This window comes from Pinus tabuliformis, chromosome 8 (assembly GCF_031772625.1).
Source record: "Pinus tabuliformis cultivar Carrire ecotype Pingquan chromosome 8, CPIR1, whole genome shotgun sequence".
NCBI lineage: Eukaryota > Viridiplantae > Streptophyta > Pinopsida > Pinales > Pinaceae > Pinus > Pinus tabuliformis.
In genome coordinates this window covers 106,430,927-106,443,392 of record NC_142294.1, presented here as the reverse complement: position 1 = coordinate 106,443,392, position 12,466 = coordinate 106,430,927, and the positions used below count along the sequence as shown (strand labels likewise).

The following is a 12,466-nucleotide window of genomic DNA, read 5'->3' as shown; positions in this document are numbered from 1 at the left end:
ATATGCATGAAGAGAAATATCTATATCTTTAGGATACCATAGACCAAAGTCTTGAGTTCCTTGAAGATACTTGAATATTCTTTTTAGAACCTGAACATGTGATTCCTTTGGATTTGCTTAGAACCTTTCAACAATTCCTACTGCATGCATGATATCAGGTCTGGTACCTGTTAGATAGAGCAGATTTCCAATCATAGATCTTTATGTTGGTTGATTCACTGTAGGCGATTCATCGTTTGAACTGAGACTGCATCCTATTACCATTGGAGTACATACTGGTTTAGAATCTTCCATTCCATACTTCTTCAAAATCTGCTTGAGATATTTAGTTTGTGAAAGAAAAATATCATCTTTTGTTTGGTGTACTTGTAGACCAAGAAAATAAGTAAGTTCACCAAGTAAGGATATTTCGAATTCTTGATGCATAACCGAAGCAAAGTTCTGACTCATAGATTCTTCATTGCTGCCAAGGATGATATCGTCAACATAAACAACAATAATTAGTAATTTATCATTCTCAATCTTGGTGTATAAGTTGATGTCTGCAGACCCTTTTGTTAACCCTTGTTGTTGTAGATATTTGTCAAGGTGATAATACCAAACCTTTGGAGCTTGTTTCAGTCCATAAAGAGCCTTTTTGAGCTTGCATACAATATTTGCATCATTTCCTAGAATGAATCCTTCTGATTGTTCAATATAAACTTCTTCTAACTCTCCATTAAGAAATGCAGATTTTACATCCATTTGATACACTTTGAATTTCCAAAAACTTGAAAGAGCAAGAAACATTCTTATGGCTTCAAGTCTGGAAACATGTGTAAATGTTTCTTCAAAGTCTATACCTTTCTGTTCTGCATAGCCTTTACAAACAAGTCTTGCTTTGTTTCTAATTACCTCTCCATTTTCATTCAATTTATTCTTGAATATCCATTTTGTTCCTATAACATTTTTATCAAGAGGTCTAGGAACTAGTTCCCAAGTATCATTCTTTTCAATTTGGTCAAGTTCTTCATTCATTCTCTTAACCCAACATTCATCTTTGCTAGTTTCATTAACATTTTGTGGTTTTATGGAGGATCGTAAGGCTAGATAACTGGAATTTCCTACAAGAGTTCTTCTTGTCTGTACTCCAAACCCTTTTTCTCTTAGAATTTGAGATTTTGGATGATTCTTTTAAACTGGATGGAGTCTTTTCCCTATCAGATGTATCTTCTTATGATGCTTCATTGGTTTCTTCCTCTATATCATTTTGAATTGATACGGGAAATCAATCACCGTCTTCCTCATTATCATCATCCTTTGGTGATTTTATCTGTTCTAGATTTCTGCATGCTTCATTGATCCGGGTCCAGGTGTGACAAAGGACCTTTCCAAGACCTTTTACATTCGTGATGTGTTAAATTGCATTTTTAAAAGAAAATAATACATCTGCATGATGTAAAGAAGAGGAACATGACATTCATCAACACATGAAAACATAAGTTATTGATAACGGAGTTCGTCGAGGGGGGACTATGTCTCCGGGCCCCGGTGTCAAGATGATGCAGGCCGCTGCATTAAGTGTTGTCAATAGTGATGATGTACATATGAGGTAATGTCGCTATCATATAACGAAAATGCCCTCAAGCAGGAGTGGCTCCAAGAGATGTTTCGCTACAAGAACTCTCAGTAAAAAAGGACTCCTATCAGTATAACATAAACTCATGCACGATGAGCATCCTGCCAACGTGGCATAAAAGGGATCTCAATAAAAACATACATGACGACAACATGAGTATCCCATCAGCAAGACGACAAAGGGATCTCAAACAAAACATGATGAATCATGACAAACAAATAGATCTCACAAATGATTCCACATCACATCAAGCAGGAATCATGTAGCAGAGTAAGAAACAAGATCCCACATCAAACATCAAACTGGGATCTCTGCAGCACAATGCATAGCAAAAAGAAGTATATGAACACTGCATATACCTCACATCCTGAGGCTATCTGAAGAAAAGGATGTCAAACTGCTGAAGCTAGCTGTACCAACAATCTCACAACGTCGAATCTCATGCATGATGACTGCTCGCACATGAATGCTAACACCTACATTTCACTTAGAAAAGTGGCCGAAAAATGAAATGAGAAAATGGAAAATCTGAATACAACATCAGATTTGTGGCGTCGAATAGTGCAAAATCGATTGTCAAATTTCTGAATTCTGAGAAAATGAAAATCTGGGGCTCAAAAAATCTTTTAGATTCCCCCCAGATTCCTCAAAGTTTCCCTCCTCCGGGGCCTTTGCAAATTTGTTGCTCAGATCAGGAAACTGACTGCGCTATCGGGTTTGTGTCGTTGAGAGGTGGAAGATCAACATAAAGTTTGTCTAATTTGGACATTGCAAAAATTTCACCCTCTTGAGAATTTTGCTCAATCATGGGTCCACCTACAATAAATTAATAAAAAAATATATCACCTCGATTTCCGTGCGCGCTCCTGCTCCTCCCTGCCTGGGCGCATTGATGAAATGAAGGTTAATATAATTTTTTGGGTGGAGTAATCCAAGAAGTCGTTTGGTGGATTGGTGTGAATGTCGAATTACAAGGAGGAGGTCGGGTGGTCAAACCTCGACCCCTCCATTTTAATATCCTTATCGTTTTTTTAAAAACTGCATGCATTCTTTTGTGGCGGTTGGGTCCGCATTGGGCGGCCCGTCCCTTAACTCCCGCACACATGTATTTAATTGGGGGCGCTATTTTGATGGCGCATTAAGGTTGGCGCATTTGGTGGAGGTTCATTGCATTGAATGGAATGTTGGTTATGTTTATGGGCTCATTAAATAATTGATGGGCCGTGACATGGGTTGGTGTATTGGTTTGGAGGTTTATGTGTGAGGGTGCCCGGGAGGCGGGCCGGCCACAGCAACCGGGCGAGTTCGAGCCCCGCCACCCTCGGTCTATGGTAATGTTTTAATGGGTCGGGCGTGGGTCCGGTGGACCCGCCCACCGCCCAAATATATGTGATCTCTCGTGGTTTGTTTGGAGGGCTTGGCGGGGTAATGGTTGCCGAGCCATTTAAATTAAAAATTTTGTTACATGATTTTGGGGGTGCGACAACGGTGTCGGGAGTCATGGCCTGCCACCATTTTATATATATATATATTTTATTTAAAGAAAATTAATAGTCATTTTTTAAATTTCAAAAAAAAGACCAAAGGAGACAAATTAACCAGGCCACAAATTTGCCTGGAATCCAGCCCAGGTTGGCCGGAATCTGGTGGTCGGATTTTGTCCAAATAGCTGCTTCCTTAAGCCTGCCCAGTGAACGAAAGTCAACCAAAACTTTGACTAACTCATTCTCCCTCATATGAGCTCGGATTGACAAACCGTTGACACTACCGCGATCAGGATGATGAGATATACGCTTTGGTCTTGGTTTGAAAGCATTCCGATCACTTTGATTTTCGAGTTTCCATCAACGCTATTTGTTCTGTGCGTTCTTGGAGCCACCTGGATCATTTATCAATTACTATATCAATAAATTCAATAATTTTTCGAAGTCTCTTGTTATAACATTCGTATCCTTTACTTCTAGATGAATAACCAAGAAGAATTCCTTCTTCTGCTCTGGGTTTAAACTTACCAAGTTTTTCCTCAATGTTTTTTATGAAACATTTGCTTCCAAAAACTCTAAAGTGTTTTACAGTAGGAGGCTTACCATACCAAAGTTCATATGGAGTTTGATCACTATTTCCTAAACATTAGCTTTGTTGAGAATAGTCACGACAGTAAATGCAGCTTCACCCAAGAAGGTGGCAGGAGTTCTAGATTGATCAAGCATAGCTCGAGCCATTTGTTGAACTATTTTGTTCATTCTTTCCACTACGCCATTTTGTTGAGAAGTTATGGCAACAGAGAACTGTCTTTTAATTCCATGTTATTTACAAAAATAAAAAAAATAAAAAAAAAAATCATCTGATATGAATTCTCCCCCTCGATCAGATCTGAGACATTTGATTTGTCGATCTTATTCATTTTCAACTAAAGCTTTGAAGGCTTTAAACTTTTCAAATGTTTCATCTTTATGCTTTAGTAAACTTATCCAACACATTCTAGAAAAATCATCAATGAATAAAATAAAGTATTTTTCTCCACGAGGTGACTTTTTCTTTGTTGGTCCACACAAATCAGCCTGGATGAGTTCAAGAGGCTTACTTGTTGATCCTTTTTTTTCATTGAACTTTTTCTTTGTTGGTCCACACAAATCAGCCTGGATGAGTTCAAGAGGCTTACTTGTTGATCCTTTTTTTTCATTGAAATGAACTTTGATTTGCTTACCAACTTAACATTGTTTGCAAATGGTATTCTCTGGGAAGCTGATATTTGGAATCTCTTGTCACAGTCTTTTTAAAGATTACATTTAGTCAAAAGGCTCATTCTACAGTCCAATATGATGTGTAATGTGTCCCTCCGTCATCAAAGTTGAAATTTTGCTCATATAAAGTAAAATAAAAAAAATCTGAAACTCTAAAAATTAAAAATTAAAAATTAAATTAAATAACTATACAAAACATTTAGATAATACTCATTCATAAAAAAAAATGTGAAAGATGTATCTAGCATCATGCTAAATCCTTATTTAAATCTAAACTGATCAAATAGTTAAATAGGCATTCTCTCAATTACATCATTGGTGGAAGGAGTTGAATAAAGATGAATTTCTGCTCGGCTTCCCCATTAGTTGCAGTTGAAGCTAAGGAACCCCTTCTGCCGACGTAATTGACAACCTCCTTTCCAATGTTATCAATACATGCTCCAATACCTGCGTCTCACAAGTATGGTAATCTCACCTTTGCAATCGAAGCCAAATTGATGTCGGTTCGAACACCAGGCAACTCAAATAGCGCGTCAGAGGGACGACAACCATCTCAACCATTTCAGAGTCCACAAGGGATGTCGACAGCTTTAAGCCTTCGGCTCTCAACTCCGGCAAAACAATATTTGGCAATGATCTCAACTCTGCCAAAACGATATTTGGCAATGATCGTGGCTAAGTTTCAGACCAGCAACATGACAGTTGATAGGCCCCACCAATCGAGACAAGAAACCATAGGGGTTGAGAATGATAGATTCTTCTTTTTCTTCCAGTGCTTTGACCACCTAGATAGGTATATGGGAAATTTATGATTCAATTATTGGCTTAAAGAAGGTGAAATATGTGATGATGATGTTTATGTCTATAGCCATCTGTCCTGTTGAAATTTTTTTAAGTATTTTTTTTTAATTTTTATGGTGAAGAATTAATGATTAAAGCCATGAGAAGGGGAATCAAAGCAGTTTGCTGTCCTGCATTTTATTATAGCCATGGGGAATCAAAGCAGTTTGCTGTCCCATTTCTTTCACACTCTACTTCGTGGCATCTAGCGTTACATATTATGATTTAGGCTTAATTTTGATGTCAATTTTATCTGTTTTATTCAATTGAGGTTGAAAGAGATTGCTATAAGTTAAATTAAAATTTGTTATATAATGGAAATAAGCTGATTAATATATATTAATCACATTTATTAATATAAGTATAATAATTATAGTTATCTAAAATTAATATAATTTATAAGATACTTAAATCAGGTATCTCATTTACCCTTACAAACTACTACAATGTGTGAACTTTGTTTACTAAGTTATTTATAATCAAAATTGTAATTTTGTTTCTTAATATGAGGTCGCTAACTTGCAATGGTTGTTGATATTGTAACATGCAAAAGTGAAGCCGATATGTTATGAGCAAACGTCGCCAACCCTATATTAGTTCATAATAATCTCATTGTTGACTTTCAAGAACCACTGATACAATGTTTCTGTGATTCACTGCTCTATATATATGTATACCTTAATCAATTTCTCATTCAGGTTCAGGAGGCTGTTCTATGATTATTATTTAGTTATAATCAATTTCTCACCGGGGTTCAGGGAACCATTCTCAGTAAGCCCTAGTTATCCAGTACAAGTGTCATTTAGTAGAATATTTAATTTCTCATCAGATTTCATGGTGATCTTCGTTGCAAATTATACAGTTAATTCACTGATTTCACTTCCTCGCTTGTTCATGTTCAAGAATAACTTTATTTTGCTTTGCATAGAGATGGTAGATTCTTCAATATAAAAAATAATCCTCTGTTTGGATTATGCCTAGTCTTCCTTAATGCTACTTTTGGCACTTATTTTTCTTTGTTAATCTTTTTCTTCTTAATTAAAACCCCACTCAATTTTAGCAATCAAATACAGGGGATTTTTACTCTTTGTCAAAGACAAAATATAATATAGAATATATGAAACAATTCCGTCATAAAATATAATATAGAACATATGAAACAATTCCCTCTCATGCTTACAGCTAAGAATGAGGTAGCTAGTAGCTTACTAGTGCCTCCTGAATCGCTGATTCCCCCATTTCCCAGAATTTTCAAGTAGAGGGCAGTATTAACTGTCAGCTAGCTATTGTCAAAGATTTTAAATAGAATATAGAATATGAAAAAATTCTCCTCACCCTTTGATACTTACAGCTACAGGTAAGAATGAGGAAGCTAGTACTTTACTACTGACGGATGATTTTCCCCTTTTCCCCATAATTTTCAAATTAAGGGCTGTATTAACTGCCAGTCAGCTTCTGGTAACCCTGCAGGACTCTGTCGAACTGATTCAACACATCCTTGAAATTACACCTGAGTGAAAATTGTTGAACCAACCTAGCTATCCCTTGAGGCTATTTGATTTTGAATTCTATTAAGTTATTCTGTGCAGATTTTAAATTTGAATTTTTTCCCTTCTAAACAAATTTGTAAAGGATATTGTCCAAGAAAATTGACTAAGTTCCAGAGAATTTGTGCACTCTACCTACGTGTTTCACGAAATTTGTATGTGCCCTAAGATGAGTATGAACTATGAAGTTCATGAGATGGCTCTCTACTAAGAGGCTCTTGTGGAGGATTCCTTTTTACAATACCAAATGGAACATATTACTGGAAGGCTGAAGATATCCAATACACATTTACAACTGTGTAATAGGTAGTTACATGGTACTTTGATGTTCAGAAAGTTCCATGTACAGTTCTCTATGACCAGGAGCCAGTAAACAAAATATACTCACGGCAATGCTTGAGGTAAGGGTGGAGGCAACTCTTGTCAGCGTGACGCTGATGATAACTCGACATGCTGGAGTCATTATTGTGTTATAATTATATAATCTCTTTGAATAGCCATATAAATGAAAGAAGTCGACCTAGTACCTTAATTTTATGGCGTTCCTTCAGCATTGTTCCATAAAATTCACCCTGGGAGGCACATTTGGTGGTGCCCCTTTCAAGCAAGCAAACAATCAAAGTTAAACCGACATTTGGTGCCGCTTCAAGCAAACAAGCAACCAAAGTTAAACAGATATCCAGCATTCATTAAAACAAGTGTGTTTCCCTTTTTCAAATCTCATAAATCATGCCAATCTCAACTGAACTTGATGGTGGTATTTCCAAAACTGCCATTGAAGACCTGCAGTTTCTGTGTAAGACTTCATATATGCTTCCTAATAAAATCCTGTCAAACCAGCAAATGCTTTTTCTCATCTGGAACCTTGTTTTTCCTAGAACATGAATTATCCCAGATTCTTTTGCATTTGCTAGGTCTCTTATGTTCTCTTGAACAGTTGGCAATGATGACATGAAGTCATCTGAAGCCAACTCTGAGACATCAATAGATTTATCTACTTCCTCACATGCTCTAAACTTGATATACACGTTCAGACTCTCGGTAACTTGGTTCATAAATTCATCACCCTCAGTATTCAACGAATCGTTGTATCCATACTGAGCAATACACCTGTAAACACCTTTATACCCCAGCCCTTTTACAAGAAATCTTTCATCTGGCAATACAGTTTTAACAGGGAGATACCTTATGGTTGTTAATACAATTATCTCATGCAAGGAGCGTACGTTTTTTATATAATGACCAACAATAGGAGGGATACCATGGATGGTATTGCTATAGAAGAAACACAGTCCTGGCACCCGCTGAATTGCCTTGTCAGAGAAGAGCACCAAGACTGCCCAAGCTCATCTTGTTGGTCATTTCATACTCATTTTTTTTTTGTCTGCCGAGATTCCAACTAAACATTATAACAGAAATTATAACAGATACTGCAAAGGGAAGCCAACCTCCCTGTGGAACTTTAATGAGCACAAAAGAAACATATATCCCTTCCATAATAGAAAAGCAAGAGAAGAACACGAGCGCAACTAGTAAAGGAGCCTTCCAAACAATGATCATGACCAGTGTCAATAAGACTGTTGTAATTAGCATCACCATGATCACCACAACGCCTGCAGCACAAGGATTAGCTGCAGTAAGGGAGAAAGTTTATTATTTTCATAACTCTTTCTACCCACTCCAAACAGATAAAACAGATAAAAGAAATGACTCATACCAAAAGCATTCCCGATTTGATTTTCGCTCTGAAAGCCAAGAATTACTGCCAGACAAAGAAACATGAGAATGTAATTGATTTCAGGACTGTAAATTTGGCCTTCTTTATATTGTGATGTGTGAACCAGTTTGACACGGGGAAAATAATCCAAAGCCACAGATTGCTTGATCACAGAAAAGGAAGCTGATATTAATGCTTGACTTGCAACAATAGCTGCAAGCGTAGAAACTACAAACATGGGCCAGTACACAACATTAGGTATGAATTTGTAAAATCCATCGGTATGATTATTAGGATTCTTGATAAGATATGCTGTTTGTCCTGCGTATGTGATAATCAGGGAAGGATAAACAGCGCATAAGAAGGCCACCTGTCAAGAACATAACCTGTTATAAGAAGGATTCCACAAGAAAAGGTGAACACAATGTGTTATATATTCTGAAATCCAAAACAAACATTTAACCTGAATAGAGCTCCTGTTAAAATGTCCAAGATCTGCAAACATGGCTTCTGCACCTGCATACACAATATATACATCAAAATTTTGAAGCAAACAAAAAGAAAGATTAAGTGCTTCATGAATTGCCATAATACATGCCTGTTATGCATAAAACAACGCCACTGAGCATCAACCAGCCTTGTTTCCCATTTTTTAAAAAGAATCGAAAAATGTAGTATGGGGAAAATGCCTTGAAAACACCTTGATAGTGAATAACGATGTTGTAAACTCCTATCAATGGAGTTGATAATACCCAGGCCAGCATGATTGGAGAAAAGAGGAAGCTTACTCGTGAAGTACCAAATCTTTGTACAAGAAACAACATGATTAGAGTTCCAGCTGATAAGGCTACAACTGCAGCTGCACAATTTTAATCCCATGGAGTAGCATTTTCCTCAGTTCCAACATATCTTAACAATTCCAGTGCAAATCAAACAGACATAAGAATCATATCTTAATAATTCCATTGAAAAACAAGCAATGCGAGAATCATATTTATATTTATATGTATAGCTTACTTTGACTAATAGAAGAATAAGCATTTCTTAACCCATCCATCGCTGAAAGCACTGCTGACCAAAAAACAAGTGTAAAAATAAACAACATGGCGGAAATCTCAGAAAATTGAATAAATATTTTTTGATCTCGTTTAAATAATCAGAGGACACAAGGCCATCATGTCCAGCTTAACGTACCCGATATAGCAGGAGTCAGTATGCCATCTCCAATTAACATACATGTGCCCAGCATTGCAACAAAAAGTAAAATCTTTCTTGCAACCATGCTTCTTTCAAAAAACTGCACTAAATTTGAAGGTGAGTGACTACTTTTGCTAAAATGAGAAAGTTTTGCGTCCGATTCCAAATGCCTCCCAAAATGTTGGCCAATATTGGCATGCCTGCACAGCAATGAATATACAGCAAATGTTCCACCTGCTTTGCACAGAAACATTGTCATACAACAAGGATTACCCACAAAATACAGATACATGACAAGAAGATTAATTGAAGTGGGGTTGAAGCTTCAAGAATAGATGCCAAAGTAGCCCAAATTGCAGAATAAATTATTGCATATCACCACACAATCTGAAATCTGAAAAAATGGAGAGAGGACGACGGGTTAATTTGATTTGGCTCTATCATTTTGAATCTGAAAAAAATGAAAAACTGGAGAGAGGAAGAGTGGTTAATTTGATTTGGCTCTACCATTTTGAATCTGAAAAAACTGAAAAAAATGGAGAGAGAGGGGTTAATTTGATTTGGCTCTGGCATTTTCAAATTTCTACTGGGTTTCTGTCTTACATGCTTAACTCCCTATTGATTATTTTCAATCTCAACCTTCTCCTTAAATTCTATCTTCTAAGACTTCAGAAAACTGGTTAGCGTTTGAGGTAAATAAAGATTCCCTACGTTTTGAAGGATGAAGTTTCTTCAACTTCCTGTTCTATCTTCTAGGATTTCAGAAAACTGGTTAGAGTTTGAGGTAAATAAAAATTCCCTAAATTTTGAAGGATGAACGTTTTCGGAATTTTAAAATTCTTGAACTCAAACACGAAGACAAACTAATTAACTTGAGTACAGGGAAACCTGAAGAAACCCTCAAAGATACTAAATCTTGTCTCTTGATTATTCCAAGCCAAATAATATCAGATCTCAAAGGATACAAGATGGAAACCCTTCTAAAAAATCGGATGGCATAAGATTTATTAAGTGAAAAAAAAACTTTTACAAAGTCAAATAACATAACATCTAATAATAAAATATAAAAATTCTTGAAATAACTAGATTTAAAAGCCATGATCACAAGACTCTGTTAGTAATTGATTTAAACACTATCAACAATAAAAATGAACTCACACACAAGCAAAGTAGTAAACATACAATTATAAATAAATTACAGATACATGTACCCTCATTTTTGTTACTACACATTCATTGCATGGAGGAATACAGACACAATGTAGCAAAGAAAAAGCATTTGAAAATATCATTCTGGACTATACAACTAATTGGTTTGTGGGTATCGATCTGCAAACCTTCACCGCGGTCATCTGCACGGAGGGCTATACAGACATATTTGACTACCCCAATCATAGAAAGAGTCCAAAACATGAGGCTGAGAATACCCAAATAATCTTCCTCATCTGGAGATTTCAAGTTCATAGACGGGTACACGTACAGTGGAGAAGTGGCCAGACCCCCAAACACCACTCCCAGCGTTTGATAAGCTAAAACAACCGTTCTCCATATGCCCACACTCTCCCCTTCCTGTAAGGAATCAGGCAGTTTCAGACATACATATATTGCCTCCCTCGTTATCGCAGACACCATAAATTTAATGCACAGAGGGTTGTAGTTATGGCTTACCTGGACTTCAATCGAGCCTGCAACACCTGAGATATGACCACTGGACATAAATGTTTTGACATTCATAAATCTTCCTTCTGCACCGTTCTCTTCGTTGCATTCTTTCCTATTTCTGTTGGCGATTCGCATCTCACCGAGGATTTCATCATTGCTGTTCGTAAATAAATCCAGCCGCTCATCCTCACATCCACTTCCCCCTTCTTCCAACTCTATCTCTGAATGTGGAGACATTGAGACGAGCTGGACAATAAGTTAACTAACTATTATGCAATAGCAACAGCTTGGTCGGATGCAGAGTTCAAAAGGTGGTGCCCAAAACGTAACTATCTATTATGCAAAACCAACAGCTTGCTCGGATGCAGAAAACGTAAAGTGAAATGGACATTCAAATTATAGACAATTCCATTCAAAAGTCACTGTGCGGCCATGGACTAAATGGTTCATATATGGTGTGATTTGGAGAGATCTCAAGGGAACGGAGTAAGTTCACGTCAATGCAGTTAGGTTTTAAATTCCGTAGACTACCCATGTGAAGGAATTGTTTGGACTGCTGTGGTATGATTGGAATTTGGGCAAAAATATTTGAAGAAATTTTGTATTGATGATGATGATGATGACGGTTAACGTCCACTCAGACCAAATTGGTCTATCGGACCTACAATTTTCTTAATTTTTACTTGTCTGGCTCCTCGTCTTTCTTGGCGAGATTGGTGTTGTAGCTTTCTTTCTTTTCTCTACGGTCTTCCAACTTCCTTTGTCTTGCATCTCCTTCATCTCTTCTGGTTCTTGGGACATTGGTGTCTTAGCTTCGCGATCTATTGTGTTCGTTCTTTTGAAAATAGTCGGAGAAGAAGTTTGGTTTAGGAGATCTGCTTTGCTGTTAAATGAAGATTTATTTTCTGCGGTATTCAAATCCTCATAACTGTTGATTTGTTGGGGCGGGCTTTCTCCTTGATTGTTTTGAGAGTTGCTTCCTTCTTCCTTGATTTCTTGTGACTCATTTTCTCTAGAATATTCTTCTTCTTTGATGACAGTGTAGTGTTCTTTTTGTGCTCCTTCCCACCATGTAGATCTGTGGTGGTTTTTTCTAGCAAAATTTTTCTCCGAGGCTTTTGGGCAATTTTTGGCTAGATGC

General features: G+C 36.9%; 1 protein-coding gene across 1 annotated transcript; it reads right to left on the bottom strand.

The window, feature by feature from the left end:
- Positions 1–7,462: 7,462 nt before the first annotated feature.
- Positions 7,463–11,633, bottom strand: LOC149234349 (putative potassium transporter 17). The gene is given in 9 exon segments (XM_089461153.1): positions 7,463–8,081; positions 8,083–8,362; positions 8,467–8,836; positions 8,930–8,982; positions 9,065–9,325; positions 9,484–9,534; positions 9,661–9,897; positions 11,001–11,232; positions 11,332–11,633. Coding segments are annotated over 9 exon segments (2,334 nt in total). The 5' UTR covers positions 11,563–11,633.
- Positions 11,634–12,466: the final 833 nt, after the last annotated feature.